Below are 17,660 nucleotides of genomic sequence, written 5' to 3'. Positions count from 1 at the left end.
CTAAAATAGAATGCTTTATATTTCATGAGGTCCAGGCTCAAATATTTGGGATTGAAACACAAAAGGAGAGTTGCTGAGACAGCTCAAGCGCACACAAAAAAAAAAAAAAAAAAAAAGGAACACTTACCTCAGGTTCTTCTCTAAATAATTCTCAAAGCGCAAAGTTTGAACACGCACACACTGAAACAGTGACGTAAATGTTTTGTGACTTTTTATTAATAAAACAAAACCATTGAACATGATAAAAAACCAAGCACTACTGATGGAATAAATAATTCAAACCAAACCATAAATCTGTACAAGATCATTCTAAACTGAAACATGGTCCCCCAGATAATAGCCTACGTGTTTTCATGTCACAGCTCTGTCGCGGTTTCTTTCTACACACTGAATTTAGAGTTTAACTAAGCAATTGGCTCAATCCGGTGAAAGCTAAAACATGAATGAGATATTTTTTTTTAACTGAGTGAACATAATGCTTTTATAACGGTTAATGTTAATACATAGCATCTTTAGTACCAGCTCTCATGGACTGGTAATGAGGTATATGCTAAGCCACCCTCTAAACTGACACAGTTAAGTGTTCACTCCATCCATCCATACTAGTAACTGATGATTTGATCTGTCCACTGGCATCATCTGATCAAGTAATGCTCATTCTTGCCATGTCCAGTCACTGACTTGCAGTGAAACTTATTTAATGGATCATAAACATGTTTATATTAATTGATGCACCCAAATCATATAAATAGGTTTGAGGTTGGACATTGGAGGTCATATGGCCGAATCCTTGCTCTAACTTTCACATTCACCACAGAGTGATATCAATGGGAAATATAAGTAGGACAAAAGAAGAAGAAAAAAAAAAAACGAAGTGAAGATCTGTTTTAGTGTCACGTCTACACCTACGGATTCGGCCAAAAGACAGCACCTTAAAAGAGGCAGGGAGTTGGACCTCGAACGACGAGACCCGCTTCCCCGCTGAGGGCTATGCGCTGTTTATAGGTAAAATCGTTAAAAGTAACACACAGTACATTTACAGGAGTTGACGGAGGCGGTGGACCAAGTCAGAAACCGTAACCTGCGGGCCAGTTTAAGCCTGTTTCTTATTGAAGCCGACTACATTGTAATGGAAAACTAGGGAGTTGAAGCTGAAACTGACTAGCAACAGGAGTAGCAGGAGATTCCACTGTATACAGGAAAATCTCTACTGGGTAACGATAAAAAAACAGATTGCATTAACAAATTAACACATTAACATTTAACTGTAGAGATGAATGTAAGTATTGAATGAAATTATTAGTGTCACTTCAATAATGACCTATTCAAAATATAAGGCAAAAAATAATAATACACAAAAAATAAACATGGCACCAAAAATGTTGTTAAGCCATTTGACCTACTAAGTATGTTGTTTCATGGTAACACAACCATGGTAACACAACCATGGTAACAAAAGCCTGCTTTTACTATTGGACAGAAACTCCACCAGTACCTGTGTGCTTTCTAACTAGCTGATCAAAATACAACTGGCAAAAGAAACATGGAGAAAAAAAAAAGACATCCACTACAGCAGCAAAAACTATCTGTGATAGATCGTGATATTCCTTAACAGTGCATTGACCCTCCTGAGCGAAAAAAAAAAAAGAAAAAAGAAAGAAATATTTGTTTGGGTAAAATAATAAGACTAAATGTATTCTAAACCAGCGTGGATTTTTGGACCAACAGGAGGTGAGTTAGTGGGAGGTTTAAAGAGGCCTTGCGTAGAAGTCGTCTGATTGATGTGTGGGTTCCAGCATCACATCCCATCATCAGTGTGTTTTCAGTCACAGGTGCAGGTCAGTGTTCCACGTGTGCTGGCCTGTGCACACAGCGCCACCCCTGGTCACAGAGGGGACCACAGCCAGTTGACCAGAGCCTCTATTAGCGTTAGTGAGAGGGAGATTGTGAGGAAGCAGGGAGGGTTCAGTGAAGAGAGGTAATGTCCATTCTCCCTCTATTACAGAGGACTGTAATGGGCAAGAGGGGTGAGGGAGGGGGAGAGAGAAGTTCCTTCTCCCTCTGGTGGGAAGGAGGTGAGGGAAGAGAGGGGGATTGGAGGGGTGATGTCCGTTCTCCCACAGAGACTGGGGGCCTACAGAGGGAGGTACAGAAGAGGAGGAGAGGATGGAGGAGAGGAACATTTTAGCGCGGGACATTTAACTCTCCTCTATGTCCTGAGACGAAGACTCCTGTTTGCTCTTCTTGGTTGGTGGGGCCTCCTGCTCCAGGTCCTGATAGACAAAACAAACACACCTCGTCAGAAAAAACAAACACACCTCGTCAGAAAAAACAAACACACCTCGTCAGAAAAAACAAACACACCTCGTCAGATGACAAACAACTGGATCTCACCAATATACTGCACAAGTTTTACACTAGAGACACACACGTGCATCTAGAATAAACCAATTTCCTTTTTCAATTCCAGCCACAAACTCCATTTAATTCATGACAATGTGCTGCACTCTTATTTTCTAGAATCTAAATAACATAAGTTAATAGAGAATGTTACCCACAGTTTTGGACAGTACAATGACATCACATTTAATTTTGTTAATGTTAAAAATGTATTTAACCCTTATACAAAGAGCCCTACAAAGCGAGCACGGTCGAGTTTTTCCAAGGAGCAGGAATGAACACGGTTTCCTTGGTTTCCAAGGAAGCGTGTGTGTCTTACCCAGACACAAGGCAACAGTAACTACCTGAGTGGCTTTGCTACTGCTCTCAGTGGGCTCCTTCTCCCCTGAGGAAGGCTGGCTGTCTCTCTTCACGCTCGCTGGTCTCTCTGAGGTTTCTGTGGAGGGGAGAGTCTTGCCTGCAGGACAACACACAGTCATCCTGGATCAGTTCAATACTTAATCTGATCAAGACATTTGAAACGATCTTCTGTTTATTGTGGACAGACCACAGTTACAAATAGTGTGTTTTTTATTTTTTATTGGATCCTCTGTCATGGGACATAAGACTTGAATGCCACTGTGTGGTGTTTTGGGGTAACTGCACACAGCCTTTTGATCAAATATATATTTTTAGAGGGATGCATTGATTCATAACAGGGTCACAATTAACTTTAGAGCTAATATTTCACGTACCAGAGTATGAGAACAAGAAAAAGCAAGGAGGGTGGAAAACAAGAGAAGATTGAGTAAATGTAAAGGTCGAAGGAGTGAGAGATGAATAGAAAGAGACAAAGAGAGTGAAAGAAAGAGACAAAATAAAGAAAAAAAAGAGATGGACAGAGAGGGAAAGAAAGAGGTTTCTAGCACCATGGTATTGTTAGTGGAAGCGCAGATGGAAGCCTGGTGGTTACAGCCCCGAGGGAGCAGACATGGTCACAGCTGCTGCCCCCCCATCTCTCTCTCTCACACACACACACACACACACACACACACACACACACACACACACACACACACACACACACACACACACACACACACACACACACACACACACACACACACACACACACACACACACACACACACACACACACACACACACACACACAGGAACCAGGATATAAGTATTTGCCCCTCTCTACATCCCCTCGGGTAAGGGCAGAACTTAATAAATTATTAACTCTCCTCGTCATCTATCCAATGAGTAATGAAGGAGCACTTTTCACTATCAATAAACCACCTTGGCGTGTTTCACCAGAACACGACAGGATACAGGAACTACTAACCCTTCTACTAACCCTTGGGGTGTGTGCGTAACTTGTGTGTGCGTGTGTATAACTGACCCCTCTTGCTGTCAGGGCTTTGGTCACTCTTGGTCTCGCTGCCCTCGCGTTGGGATGCGACACTGGGTTCGGGGGCGGGGCTAGTGCTGCAGCTGGTTTCCTGTTTGACAGGGGAGGAGTCGGCGATGGAACTCTGGTTGCTGTTGTCGTCTGAGGGAGAGAGACACTGACCGTTACTCGTCATCAAATCCTCGTCCGATGTCAGACGCCGAGGGGCAAACACAGGAGAAGACCAACTCTGATGCGACAGGAACAGGAGGGGGGGGGGGGAGGTTCTTGATGGATTTCCCGATGTGTTTGCCCTGACTCCATTACTTTGAGGATTGACGTGGGGTCGGGAGATGAATCAACACACGCAGAGGTGCCACCCACCATGCATGTCCATCATCCCTGGAGAGGAGCTGTTCTCGGGGGTGGTTACCTCCGAACCATACTTCTCCTCCTTCCCCTTCTTCTTGTTTTTGTTTTTCTTAAAAAAAATAAAAGCAAAACATGTCCTATTAATATAACATATAACAAATGCATTCCCTATGTATATGTATCTGTTGTATGCACCAACCCACCACAGGAAATTCCTTGTTTGTGTAACTCACTTGGGAATAAACCTGATTCTAAACACAATCATCCACAATTTATAATAATCAACCAAGGTCAATACAATGTACATGAGGAGTGTTGGTGGGTTGCCGCTATGATAACTAGTCACTGATGGAAGCACATGGCTGTGGTATTGAGGACATACATCGTCGGATTTGGGCTCTGTCACCGGGACCCACTTGTAGATGCGCAGGGACGTGTCCCCTACTGTCACCCATTTCTTCTCCCTGTGTGAGAAAGACAAATAAATAACATCAAACACGCATGCAGTGTTTAAAAAAAAATATGTAACTGCTGCTAGGTTTCAGCCACTGAGACAAAATAAAACAACAAGAATTGATTTGATTACTAAGATATATTTTCGTTTTTTTTATTTTTTTTTTTTACTAAAAGGGTAGTTGAAACGTTTGAACTCCTTAATAACAAAACATGTATTATCTGCAAACTTCAGTAACAGTCACTTAATCTTAGATTTGTACATTGGAACACAATGTCTCAAAATAAGACATACCGGATGATAGCATTGGGTGGGGAAATTAAAAACAATAACGATATTTACTACACGTCTTTTGTTGTATAACATATCACTGTGTTATTACTATGACCTAAAAAAAACACAATTACTTTAATTCTAAAATCCTAAGACTGAGTCATTGTGTAGCCATGCACTACAGTAGCCTACTTCCCTTCCCAACCCCCACCATGCGCAATCTCTATTCGACCTACAGGGCGACTCAAAGCGCTTAATTTAAAACTCCAGGCAGACTAAACTACTCCGACTCAAGAGCGCCGTCGTCATATAGTTTCGAAGTGAGTGTTATTGAGTGATTTGAGTCGTCCCGGTGCCCCTGCACAGTCGGCTCCAATACAAGCACAACAGCGGGCTGGAGAAAGGAATGGCTTCATGTGACTGCAACGAAATGGCTTCTGGGTTCAACCCACATTAAACCTTGGCGGAGAATCGACTAAAATGATATTGTCATTGGTAGCCTTTTTACACTACTTAGTCCCACACTGTACGAGTGCGCTTCGGCGCACCTGAGCCGAGAGTAATCTGCCCCAAAAATCCGTTCAAAATGACCCGTCTTTCAAATACATTCGCTCGCTCGCTCTCTCTCTCCTCCCCCAACAAGACAGGATTTCTCGTGTTAGGTAACGAACAGGGGCTTTTTCCTCTTTCTTACCATTTTCGTACTTTCTCAATAGCCGCCATAACCCGCTTGATGTCATCTTTCGCCCTGCTCCGGGTCTCGGCTCGGACCGACCTGCCCGACATTGCCGCGGTGGGTATAATATTTTTTAAAGCTCGCCGGCAATTCAGACACAATGCAAACACTCACTAGAGCGCACAGAAGGAAGAAGCGCGCCTGCGCCGAAAGGAGTGGGGCCAGTAGAGCCCGCAGCTGCACAGTGAAACGAGGCGCCCAGTTTCCCCGTTGTGGGATCGGAGAACAAAGAGACTTGGAGATCACTGATCCGAGAAAAACTTTGCCTAAAACTTTGTTTCGCTGAAAGAATTGCACTTAGTTTTTTCCATTTTAAGACGTTCCACGAGACTGTCGTTTAAACGTACAAAATTAAAAACAACATTCCCTTCACGGTCATTGTTACATTTAGGCATTTTTTTGTTATTATATTTAGTGCATAGACACAGGCTGTAGTAATAATTAAGAATTATGTATTTTATTAATTAATATAAAGGTCCTATCCTAGCCTACATTACTAGAACATGAAAAATATGTTTGATGAAAGCAAAAGTACTAAATAGTAGCCCTAATTAATATGCAAATTGTAATAATTGAAAACAAAACGAATACATTACATTAATTGCTAAATGGATTAATGCAGGCCATAGCTAAATAAAATGATGTGGAGGCGGTGAATTGAGTGAGAGAAAGAAAGATAAGGCAAAATAAAAGAAGTGTTAATTGCTGTTAATTGTAATTAATTGGTAAATAGCTTAGTGCTAAATATATAGGCTTACTAAGAAGCATTATTAGAGATTGACTGACAGATGGATTGGCGGGTGGAGCGAGGGGGAAACGGAGAGGAAGACTAGTATGCGATATCAGCGTTATAGACACCTTGCTTCAATGGACGGAAAGGTACACAATGAAAGTTTAACGTATGTACACAGATGGATAAATGAGCGCATTTAGAGTCTTACAAAACAGTCGTGGTGTCTCCTACTATAAGAAGCAGAAAACAAAAACATTCTAACATTAACCATGTTTTGGAAAATTCCATTTGGAAAGCTACATCTTTTTACGGGGTTTGCAGACAGTCACGTGTAGACGGTGCTGTTGCGTCATCCAATTGCGACGGGAGATGATGACAGTAAAGCGAAACGTGAATAGTTGTTTTAATTCCACGTGAATATTATCCATTGGCCTAGTTATCAAGTTAATTCGCCTTCTGTCAATCCTTGAAGACACTAACTTTGTATACTGCTGTTGAATATAATTGAGTAACAACTTTGAGCCATCAATTTACTTAACCTGTGTAGTTTGGTTGTGGACAGGTGCAAGAACCTGCACATTCATTCAAAGAAAATGAACGAAGCAGGTAAGATTTTTTTTCAAATCGAAATGATACTGCGCGTTCAACATTGAAAATGAAGGTTTCCTTATGTTGTAGTCTGACCACCGTCTGTTCTAAACTGACGATTGCGTTAACATGAAAACGGGTTGATAACGGATTCGTTGGAGGTAACCCCATGACTGTCTTTCCTCGGTCTCCCGTCAGAGTTGGTGGAATATTTCAGGACTCAGATGAGGACCGACCCAGATATGGCTTCTGCCGTAGCTGCCATACGAACCTTATTGGAGTTTCTCAAGAGAGACAAAGGTCTGCATTTCCTTCTCAACGCTACATAGCGAGAGACGCATACATTAGTCGTTGCTGTACTGAAATTAGCACAAACACTGCTGGCTTGTTAATCAGACTGGGTTCACTGAGTTGCCCTTAAGACAAAAGGACCGGCGTCCCAGCTTGATGAGCCCGTCCTCTTCTCTGTGCCCCCCTCAGGAGAGACGATCCAGGGTCTGAGGGAGAGTTTGAAGGGGGCGACAGACTGCCTGACCGCGGTGGACTCTTCTGTGGCTGTGTCCTCTGGCGGGGAACTGTTCCTCCGCTTCATCAGCCTGACGTCTCTGGAACACCAGGTTTGACGATTTCCCTCCACCGGTTTTCTCATTCCGTGCCTGCCACAAACTCCTCAATGTTTGGTGTCTGTAACTCTTGCCTCAAAATGCTCTTTTCCCAGTTACTTAATAGAAACCAAACCAAAAAGCACACGCACACCAGATTGACACGCCCTCTTGGTTTATTGCCACACGTCTGGACATCCAGCTCAGAGTGGCAGACGCACAGGGCCAGCCCTGCTGTCAAGGCCCAGGCAGGGTCCTGGCTCAGGGCCTCACCTCCATCTTGTTTGCCTCAGGATCTGTCACGCTGCAAGAAGGTGATGGAGGAGAGAGGAGAGCTGTTCTTAGAGAAGATCTCGCTATCCAGAAGCAAGGTGGCCAAACTCTGCCACACGTTCATCAAAGACGGGGCGGTAAGGGGCGTTGCACAGCGACCGAATGAAACACGGTGGTTGTGTTTAGCGCATGACCTCACGAATCATCCTGCCTTCTGTTATTGTCCTCACAGAAAATCCTGACCCACTCCTCCTCCAGGGTGGTGCTGAGGGTGCTGGAGAAGGCTGCGGCTGAGAAGAAGCGCTTCTCTGTCTACGTCACAGAGTCCCAGCCAGACACAGCAGGGTGAGGGCACGCCCACCAGGGGCACAGCCAGGAGGAGGCGTGGGGGCACATAGGCCCCCTCATTTACATGTCTGGCCCCCCAGAAATGAAGGAATTATTGATATAGAAAAGAGATAGTGTTCCCTTTATTTAAAGATAGGGACCCCCCCCCCCCCCAAAGTCAGTCCTTCTCTGATATGTGCTTGTTCCCTAGGTGGCAGATGGCAGATGCCTTGAGAAAACTCAACGTTCCTGTGACTGTAGTTCTAGATGCTGCCGTGGGGTAAGGTTTCCACTCACGATTAGCTGTTACCTCAGTCCATACCGCTAGCTATAGACAAACAAGCTTTTGAGCAGTTTTCTCCAGTGTCATTTACTTGCTGTCTCTGTTCGTAGGTATGTCTTAGAGAAGGTGGACCTGGTCATCGTCGGTGCGGAAGGAGTCGTGGAGAGCGGAGGCATCATCAACAAAGTGCGTGTGCGGACAGGCGCTCCTGACAGCCCAGATTACTGGAACACCAGGGGGGGGGGGGTCACTGCCGTTCACATTGACCGTGTCATGCCTGTGGTGAAGCTGTGTTTCTCCTTCCTTGTAGATTGGCACCTATCAGATGGCTCTGTGCTCCAAAGCCCACAACAAGCCCTTCTACGTCGTAGCGGAGAGCTTCAAGTTCGTCCGTCTGTACCCCCTCAACCAGCAAGACGTCCCAGACAGATTCAAGGTAAAAAGGAGACCGACGGGCTGCACTTCTGATCGGGACGTTTCCTCGTGTCGTTCTGATGTCCCCTCCCTCCCTCCCTCCCTCCCTCCCTCCCTCCCTCCCTCCCTCCCTCCCTCCCTCCCTCCCTCCCTCCCTCCCTCCCTCCCTCCCTCCCTCCCTCCCTCCCTCCCTCCCTCCCTCCCTCCCTCCCTCCCTCCCTCCCTCCCTCCCTCCCTCCCTCCCTCCCTCCCTCCCTCCCTCCCTCCCTCCCTCCCTCTCCCCCCACAGTACAAGGCAGACACTCTGAGGACCGTCCAGAATCTGTCGGAGGAGCACCCCATGACAGACTATACCCCGCCCTCCCTCATCACCCTCCTCTTCACCGACCTGGGAGTCCTCACCCCCTCCGCTGTCAGTGACGAACTCATCAAGCTTTATTTATAACTGTGCCTAGCGACATCAAAATAAAATAAATTCAAAAGGGACAAGGGTTGTAAAAACGTGTTTGGGTCTTGAATCGATGGTCACAACAGGTCACGTGTATCAACACAAATGTCGTAAATGAGTTTACAGAAAACCTATGAAGTACATGGATTAAATAATTCACCCTGCAGGATTCATTCACCAGATGTGGCGCAAGATGCTCTTTATATAACAACACTGTAAAATGTCGGTGCGCCAGTCCATATTTAGTTAGAGGAACCACAGGCGAGGCGTTGTCATTTGCTCTCCTCTTCCTGTGAGGGTCCTGGAGTCTTGCGGTGACTCTTCTGCCCAACTGTCACCTGCTTCTCAAAGTCCTCCTCGCTAATCTGTCCTTTCTTCAGTTTCTTGAGCAGACGGGTGTCGTTCAACAGCTCTTTCATGTCCTCGTCGTCTACATCCGAGCCCTGCAGGAAGAGATTCAATTCATTTGGTTTAACTTAACACGTTTACATTCAAGGAAACAGCAAGTTAGTCCCATTAAAACACACAATGAGGATGCTAAACATGTAATGAAATGACTAAAAAGGTACGGTAAAATACCTCCTGAAGTTTTCTTTTGGCAGCAGTCTTTCTCCTGCGGTCCTTCTTGTTCTTCTGTTTGGACCAGGCTGTGTTCTTGATGAACTTCTTCCTAGGCGCAGGTGTCCTCTCCTTCAGCTCTGCCAGCATCTTCTGCCTTAGTTTCTCTCTGTTCTTGTCCTTGTAGCGGATGGTGTTTGTGTCGAGGGTGGTCTCACCGAACTCTGGGAAATGCCTGCCCTTCAGTTCAGGCATCTTGGGCATGCGGAGGAGGGCGAAACCACGAGCCAGCAAGGCAAAGTCCAGATCTGACCAATGACAGCAGAAAAATGTCACTTACATTTAGTCATTTAGCAGACGCTCTTATCCAGAGCGACTTACAGTAAGTACAGGGACATTCCCCCCGAGGCAAATAGGGTGAAGTGCCTTGCCCAAGGACACAACGTCATTTTGCACGGCCAGGAATCAAACCCGGAACCTTCTGCTAAATAGCCCTATTTCCTAACCGCTCAGCCATCTGACCCCCCATGACATATTTCAAAAGTAAAATTCTTCCACCATTCTTCCACCGAGCTGAATATAGCAGGAACAGACAGCGTGCCTGTTTTTAGTCGACGGGCTATTTCTCACCTTTGACCCTGAAGATCAGGCTGCACTCGTGTTTGGCATAGCCCTGGACGTAGGAGACGAAGGCTCTCATGCCCCTGTCAAACATGGCGCGGTCGGCCTGCGCCATGACCTTCACCTTGGGCAGCACGTCCACCACGTCTCTGACAGGTGCCATCCTCTGTAGGGGGCACTGAGGAGGGCACAGGGAGGGTTAAACACTTCCAATAAGAGGAAGAACTGAGTTCAAGTAAAACAATTAAAAAAAAATTGATCAATGACCCTGGAAGTAAAAGCTATCCTACAAAACGTACTTTCTGATTGATGGACAGGAAGTTGACATACGACTCCTCCATCGGAAGGAGGAAAACGAGGGCGTTGCCTTGGTTACCAATACGCGCTGTGCGTCCGCACCGATGCACGAAGGCACTAAGGGAGGGAGGGGAAAGATAAGTGACCGTCATCTCTTCATGTGCCACACACAAAAGTGACATTTCTTCAACTGTTGATCGGACCTATTGATTATTTTCACAATAATCAGTTGTCATAACTGCAAGTGTTTAAATTCTGTTCTGCCTAGCCAGCATACTTTTGTCATTTAACTATACCTCGCACTACTGGGAGGGTCATACTGCAGTACCCAGTTGACTTCTGGGATATCAATGCCTCTGGCCATCACATCGGTACACACGACAATTCCGCTGTAACACGACAAAAGTTAGCAGTACAGCTGTTATCGCACTTGTAAAAAGTCACAGTCATTTATGAAACAACCTAAAAAATAAAATCGGCCATACCTTTTCATCGTTCGAAAGTCTGCAAAGATCTTGTTGCGTTTGTGCTTCATTTTGCCATGAATGCAGTAGATGGTGACATTCTTAATGAGGGCCTCCAGGGCCCTGCCGAAGTACTCCACACAAGCACAGGTACTGAGGAACACAGAACAGTCAGCGACGTAGCACAGCTACTGAGGAGGACAGAACAGTCAGCGACGTAGCACAGCTACTGAGGAGGACAGAACAGTCAGCGACGTAGCACAGCTACTGAGGAGGACAGAACAGTCAGCGACGTAGCACAGGTACTGAGGAACACAGAACAGTCAGCGACGTAGCACAGGTACTGAGGAACACAGAACAGTCAGCGACGTAGCACAGCTACTGAGGAGGACAGAACAGTCAGCGACGTAGCACAGCTACTGAGGAGGACAGAACAGTCAGCGACGTAGCACAGCTACTGAGGAACACAGAACAGTCAGCGACGTAGCACAGCTACTGAGGAGGACAGAACAGTCAGCGACGTAGCACAGCTACTGAGGAGGACAGAACAGTCAGCGACGTAGCACAGCTACTGAGGAGGACAGAACAGTCAGCGACGTCCATGTCAGCGACGTTCCCCACACACACGACTGACAGAGGGGCCTCTCCACTCACCTAACGAAAACCAGCTGCTTCTCGTGCTTGTGTTGTCGTAGAAACGCCACCAGGTTGTTAAACTTGTCCTCCGTTCTACAGATCTGCGTGACATAACGACAGAGAGCGCTTCAAGACTTGGACCTGGCGTACGACCCGTGAAGCTGTTACTCTGGCGTCATGGGTTTCCTACTCACGGTGTAGTAATTACAGAGCCTGGCAGGGGTTTTCTGCACGCTGGTGGCCGCCACGCCCTTCTCCTTCACAGCGATGCGTACGGGGTTCCTGAGGCCGGCTCTCACTAGCTTCTCCAGCTCCTGGGTCTGAGTGGCCGAGAACAGGCCGGTTCGTCTCTGCTTCGGCAGCAGGCCCAGGATCGTGTTCAGGCTACAGAGGACGAAAGAGAGACACGCACACATACAAATAAAGAAGTTCGAATGAATAACAGTACAACTGGCCCCAGTGTGCCCCCCAGCGTGCCCCCCAGCATGCCACCCAGCATGCCACCTTCCCCCTGACCCCCACACACCCCCAGTTGAAATGGTCTGGGACCTCCCCTGGTCTTACCTGGCCTCGAAGCCCATATCCAGCAGTCTGTCCGCCTCATCCAGCACCAGAACATCCAGACTCTTTACGGAGCTGGCCAGGTCCAAACCATCGGCTTTTCTACGGAACATGTCTTCCAGCCGACCCGGAGTTGCAATCACTATGTTGGCCCTGGAAAACAGCAGAGCACATTGATGACATTTGTTGAGAGGCCCGGTGTTAAAGTCACTCCCAGTGGGGTCACATTGAGCGTATCCTCACCCTTGTTCCTTGAACTTTTCCACGTCGTCAATAGGGTTGCTTCCACCTATCAACAAAATCTGTCTGGAAAAAGACAACTTTGATGAAAATCTAACCCTGGATGTTTTGTTGTGTCATCTAAACTCGGTTTTCCATGTCAACGATGTACATTTTCACAAGACTCTCCACCTACTTGAATTGTGGAAACTTCTGGATGAACTGCCCTATCACTTCGCTGATCTGAAGGGCTAGTTCTCGGGTTGGGGTGATGACCAATGCACCAACCTGACAGCAGAATAACAGAAATATACAACAGCAGAATAATGATTTATCTGGCAGATACTGAGACAACTGCTTTGAGGCTTTAACGACTGTGCTATGATTCAAAGTTTACCTGCAATTTCTTCAGTTTTTCTTCTCGCTTTAGAAGAATTTCTATAATAGGAATAACAAAAGCGAGTGTCTTCCCACTTCCAGTCACCTGTCAAGGCACGGGAAAACTTAGCGTAACAGTTACCTCAGACACGCTTTTCACTCTCATAACGCAATTACTACTAACTCATGGACGCATACTGTATAACACTGATACAAATAGAAAATAATGCTCACTTACCGCCTCGGCAGCGACATCTTTATTGCACATAAAGAGCGGAATACAGGCAGACTGGAAATGAAAAGTGAAGTGTTGTATGTTGTTTACGAAAGGTAACAACTGTGGTCGAGTCACTGAGACTGAATACATGTATAAGCTTTGTCCGTTGAAAAGTAAATGTAAAATGTAAATACCTGAACAGGTGTCATGAAAGTAAACCCTAGCTCGTCGAGGGTTTCCATTATGCTGTCGTTCAGTTTAACAGGTAAACTATCCCATTTTCCATCGGTGGTGTTTTCCATGTTGGAACTCTACAGCCCATCCACGCTGTTACCTTTTCCTGTACGTCGATATTTACAATCCGGGTTACAACAGAGTACCGGTCTTGCGGAGAATTCAGTTCCACAAAAAAACCTATTGTACTGTACGATAAGTAGGCAAGTCGGTGTCACTCATCTTTCATTCATTATTTTACAGTGATTACAATGAGTAATACTTTTCATCTATACACCAGTCTCTTACACAGAGAACACAGGGGGAACAGATTTCCCTGGAGGCCTGATGAAAGTGGTTCCCCCCCCTGTATATAACAGTCTGAACATGTATAAATCAATACAGTGATGCTGATGATGTATGTTACTGTGATCATTATGTATAGCAAGTTTTATCTACACATCAGTCTTTCACACTGTGAACACAGGGGGAACAGATTTCCCTGGAGGCCTGACGAACATCACACATTAAACCACAAATTAAAGAATATTGTATTTATTGTTTAGGAAACCAGGATCATTTTCCACAGACAAGCATTTAACTTTCAAATTGTATTGATCCATTCTGCATTGATGAGTCAAATTGACCTAATTTCTCCTCAGTAGTGCCTCCTGTTCAGAGGTGACTGTGCATTAAGCCTGAGCTCACCAGAAAGTCAATTACAAAACTGGGACATATTCACTAAAATACAACATTAAGGGTGTAAAGATGTAACATGTAAAGACAATAGACCAGAAAACACCACTCCCTGTATTATCTTCTAATATTACAGCATGAATGTTGTATCTAACTGGATATGTACCAGAAAATCAAAAGTACAAAACCGCTTACCATCACATAAATTAGATTCCCGCCCCCACCCTAAATTGTCAAAAAAAAAAGAAAAAAAAAAGCAACTAAAGCGAGCTCGCACTCTTAACATAGTTTTGGCCCCTCCCCCAACACCAAATCATAACCTTTTGTAAAGCCCCTCCATTCTGATCCAAAGAACCCACAGATGTTATAAACTAAAAGGCTCAATGTAAAGTTCATTAGTTGAAGTTGGTGTAGCTCTAGAATAGTATGTCTTTTTCTAGGATAAGAATGGACGAACAATATAATCAACTAATCCATCTGAAGCAAAGTGAGTTGTAATGTTTTCCTTTTTATCAGTGTGTACACACACACATATATATACACATTCAAAAGAAACATTATGTGCCATGGATGGATAACTATTATTCGACAAAATTGATAAAATCAATTCGGCCTGTGTCATAAGACTGACAAAATAAAAATGCATCTGGTAGTCTCGTTCAGTGGTTCCCAACCCTGGTCCTCTGGGACCCCCTGTCCTGCATGTTTTAGATGTTTCCCTGCTCCAACACACCTGATTCAAATGAATGAAACATCTAAAACGTGCAGGACAGGGGGTCCCCGAGGACTAGGGTTGGGAACCACTGGTCTAGGGCTCACTGAGTTGGGTGCTACACAGTACGTTGCAAAACTAAAACTAAAATTGTAAGCCAACAAAAGAAATGCCTGAAACTATGGCAACACAACATCTGAATAAGCCTCAGAAGGGGCGGGGTCTCAGTTCTCAACTGAACGTGAATGACTTGGGACATGGCAAAACATTTCGTCTCTGACATTTGCATTTATTATCAGTATCTTGTCTTTTTGCCTTCTTTTTACCATGTGAGCGTTTAAGTCTATCGGATAATAGTGACAGAAAGCCAACCAAAAAGTGGAAAAGCAAATGAACAGCGTCATGACTAAAAACGGATCATCAAAATTGACCTAATTTGAAAGATCTTTAAAAAGTCCCAAATTCAAAATGCAACAGTTACAACCATGAAAACAAAAGGGGTAAAAAAAAAAAACATAAAACGTCCAATTGTACTCAATAATCTTTTACTGAAAAAATGCCAGTCTCGTATCCATGGTGTAACTAGACATCTTGGCAGGTGTTCTGGAGAGTAACGGTGGTATAGGAACACATTTAGGGAACGTTTTTACATGTTACACCACTCGCCGCACTTCGAAGAACCTCTTCAGGTAGTAAATCTGTCCTAGCGTCATGGCGACCAGGACCAGAGCTTCGAAGAACGACCACAGCACAACTCTGCTGTTAGTGTTGTCGTTGACTAAAAAAAAAAAGGAATATGAATATTTTGAAAACTTTATTAACAAGATACAATGCAAAGCCAACCAAGCAGGAGTGTGTTGTTGTGCGTGTTGTCGTGTGTGTTGTTGTTGATGTGTGTTACTAACTTGCTCGATGTATTCTCTCTCGGACCTCCATGTACTCCTGCTCATGCTTAACTGCTGTCATGGCAACAGCCAGCTCGTTGATCATCTCTTCTAGCTTGTTCTGATGAGCTGGAATATAATATATATATACATTTGTATTTTATTTATCAACCAATGAAGATCAGAGTAGTAACACATTCTGAAGAACATTACATGCAGTCAACACTCAACTCAAACGCACGGCTAATATCAAAAAACGAACGCCAGTTCAAAATGACAGCACACACAGTGCCCGATTCACGTTAAAAGAAAACTGTTTTGTAAGTCACACTAATGCGAAGCCCACAGTAGCGTAGAAACCCGTTTACCTCACACCATTCCCAGTGTGCAGTCAATTATTAGTGCACACATCCTGTATGTTACATTACAGGGACAACTCATCAAACATGGGTTAGAGGAAAACAGTGCATTTCAAGCCCTCAGGCCGGAGCGTTGCCATGGAGTGTTGCCGTGGCCTACCATCCCAGTTGTCTCCACCTGAGAGGAGGCAGAAGCCCCCCACATCACATTAAAGCACAAAACAAGAATACATTTAACATCAATCCAAAAAAAAAAGATAGATATTTTCTGAAAAGTTGGGGGGAAAAAAAGTAACATTTAAAAGTGAAATTAAGAAAAATGCTTTTCATTATTAAATGGTATGACAGTTAGGCCACACACACACACACACACACACACACACACAACACACACCCTCTGTCTCCATGTCCTGTCCTTTGGGTGCCTCTCCAATGTCAATTGTGAACATGACAATCTTGGGCGTCATGGTGGACATCTTGTTGCTGAAGCAGAACTTGTATGTTCCATCCATGTGTGCAGCAACAGAGTATTTTCCACTGGACTCTCTGTCTCCTTTGTAAATTTGTTTACCGTCAGGCCCTGTAATCTGAATAGGGAGCAAAATATATGTATTTAAAAAGATGCAAGGAAATCAATTTTCTACAAAGTATCTAGTAGCTTAACATATGCGTCATATGTTGGGATATTTGTAAATAGTCTGTCTTAAATTACATTCGATTATGACAATACTTAAAGGAGCAAAAGTGCGACAGCTGTCAGTAGGCTGAAAGCCGAACTTATAATGCCAGCTAGTTAGGCTAGATTTGACAGGTACAGTAAGATGACACACTTTGTCACTGAATCTGGTCAAAGGAAATGTTTCAAATAAACACGTAAACTTAAGTATAACCTGGAAAGCTAGATACATCACTAGCTGCTAGTCGACTTAATTGCTAACAATGTGTAGTATTATGTAGATAACTAGCTCTAGCTTTGCTGTCTGTTCTGTAGCTAGCTAGCACTAGCTCATTGGCTATAACGTAACCAATGAAACGATGACATTAGCCTGATAGCACTCTCTAGCTCACATTTAGACCGCTGTCAATTCTACGTTTGGTGTAATTGCTTCAAGCGAACGCATTTCACCTCAACGTCGATGTCCAAGAAACCTCCTTCGGCAACTTCGAACATCAGGCCCATCTTGGTCCCTGAGTTCACCCGTTCAAAGAAGCACTCCTCGGCATGGGCGTCTATGCTAACAAAGTAGCCGGACGCTGTGGCAGACAAGACGGCAAGAAGGACAACGAGTTCCGAAACAGTGAACATATTTGTATTTTAGCTATCGTTACGTGGTGGTTATAAATGTACTGTATGACTGTGTCTCCAAATATCCCATATGATATGAATAACAAAACCAGTACACTCTCCCCCAAAACGCTCGATTGTAAACGTTGGCGAATGTACACTTCCTAGCTAGTTAGATAGCTAGCTAGCCAGGGCTTCAGGGAGACTGCCACGTAAGGATTTAGACGGTAAGCATTGAGGAACAAATTGAGTGCGACCTGATCTGCGCTTGACAAATTCAGT

At 44.6% G+C, this 17,660-nt stretch overlaps 4 protein-coding genes across 6 annotated transcripts; 1 reads left to right on the top strand and 3 right to left on the bottom strand.

Moving 5' to 3' along the window:
- Positions 1-194: 194 nt before the first annotated feature.
- bcl7a (BAF chromatin remodeling complex subunit BCL7A) lies at positions 195-5,807 on the bottom strand. The gene is made up of 6 exons (XM_084693723.1): positions 5,569-5,807; positions 4,530-4,611; positions 4,160-4,256; positions 3,788-3,937; positions 2,745-2,857; positions 195-2,273 (listed from the first exon to the last, which is right to left on the bottom strand). Exons 1-6 carry the CDS (start codon positions 5,658-5,660, stop codon positions 2,199-2,201), a joined length of 609 nt encoding a protein of 202 aa, XP_084549849.1. The 5' UTR covers positions 5,661-5,807; the 3' UTR covers positions 195-2,198.
- An 879-nt stretch (positions 5,808-6,686) lies between these two features.
- Positions 6,687-9,331, top strand: eif2b1 (eukaryotic translation initiation factor 2B, subunit 1 alpha). 2 transcript variants are annotated; one of them, XM_084693721.1, is made up of 9 exons: positions 6,687-6,949; positions 7,130-7,231; positions 7,412-7,548; positions 7,650-7,943; positions 8,039-8,151; positions 8,345-8,413; positions 8,527-8,602; positions 8,727-8,852; positions 9,120-9,331. In XM_084693721.1, exons 1-9 carry the CDS (start codon positions 6,937-6,939, stop codon positions 9,273-9,275), a joined length of 1,086 nt encoding a protein of 361 aa, XP_084549847.1. In that variant the 5' UTR covers positions 6,687-6,936; the 3' UTR covers positions 9,276-9,331. The 2 variants fall into 2 exon arrangements, with proteins under 2 accessions (XP_084549847.1, XP_084549848.1); XM_084693722.1 differs by having other exon boundaries at positions 6,688-6,949; positions 7,827-7,943.
- On the bottom strand, positions 9,318-13,579 carry ddx55 (DEAD (Asp-Glu-Ala-Asp) box polypeptide 55). The gene is made up of 14 exons (XM_084693720.1): positions 13,424-13,579; positions 13,251-13,301; positions 13,032-13,118; positions 12,831-12,922; positions 12,659-12,721; positions 12,419-12,568; positions 12,049-12,238; positions 11,873-11,955; positions 11,240-11,371; positions 11,051-11,143; positions 10,757-10,871; positions 10,467-10,635; positions 9,858-10,144; positions 9,318-9,721 (listed from the first exon to the last, which is right to left on the bottom strand). The coding sequence occupies exons 1-14, from the start codon at positions 13,529-13,531 to the stop codon at positions 9,551-9,553; spliced, it is 1,791 nt and encodes a 596-aa protein (XP_084549846.1). The 5' UTR covers positions 13,532-13,579; the 3' UTR covers positions 9,318-9,550.
- A 402-nt stretch (positions 13,580-13,981) lies between these two features.
- tmed2 (transmembrane p24 trafficking protein 2) lies at positions 13,982-17,597 on the bottom strand. Of its 2 annotated transcripts, XM_084694195.1 has the most exons (5): positions 17,220-17,597; positions 16,488-16,680; positions 16,254-16,271; positions 15,756-15,863; positions 13,982-15,628 (listed from the first exon to the last, which is right to left on the bottom strand). In XM_084694195.1, the coding sequence occupies exons 1-5, from the start codon at positions 17,397-17,399 to the stop codon at positions 15,504-15,506; spliced, it is 624 nt and encodes a 207-aa protein (XP_084550321.1). In that variant the 5' UTR covers positions 17,400-17,597; the 3' UTR covers positions 13,982-15,503. The 2 variants fall into 2 exon arrangements, with proteins under 2 accessions (XP_084550321.1, XP_084550322.1); XM_084694196.1 differs by lacking the exon at positions 16,254-16,271 and having other exon boundaries at positions 17,220-17,595.
- Positions 17,598-17,660: the final 63 nt, after the last annotated feature.

The sequence above is a fragment of the Hypomesus nipponensis genome, chromosome 27 (assembly GCF_054491055.1).
Source record: "Hypomesus nipponensis isolate SF chromosome 27, ASM5449105v1, whole genome shotgun sequence".
In the NCBI taxonomy this organism is placed as follows: Eukaryota; Metazoa; Chordata; class Actinopteri; order Osmeriformes; family Osmeridae; genus Hypomesus; species Hypomesus nipponensis.
Note: the sequence above shows the minus strand (reverse complement) of the source record. Positions and strands in the feature narration are given on the sequence as shown.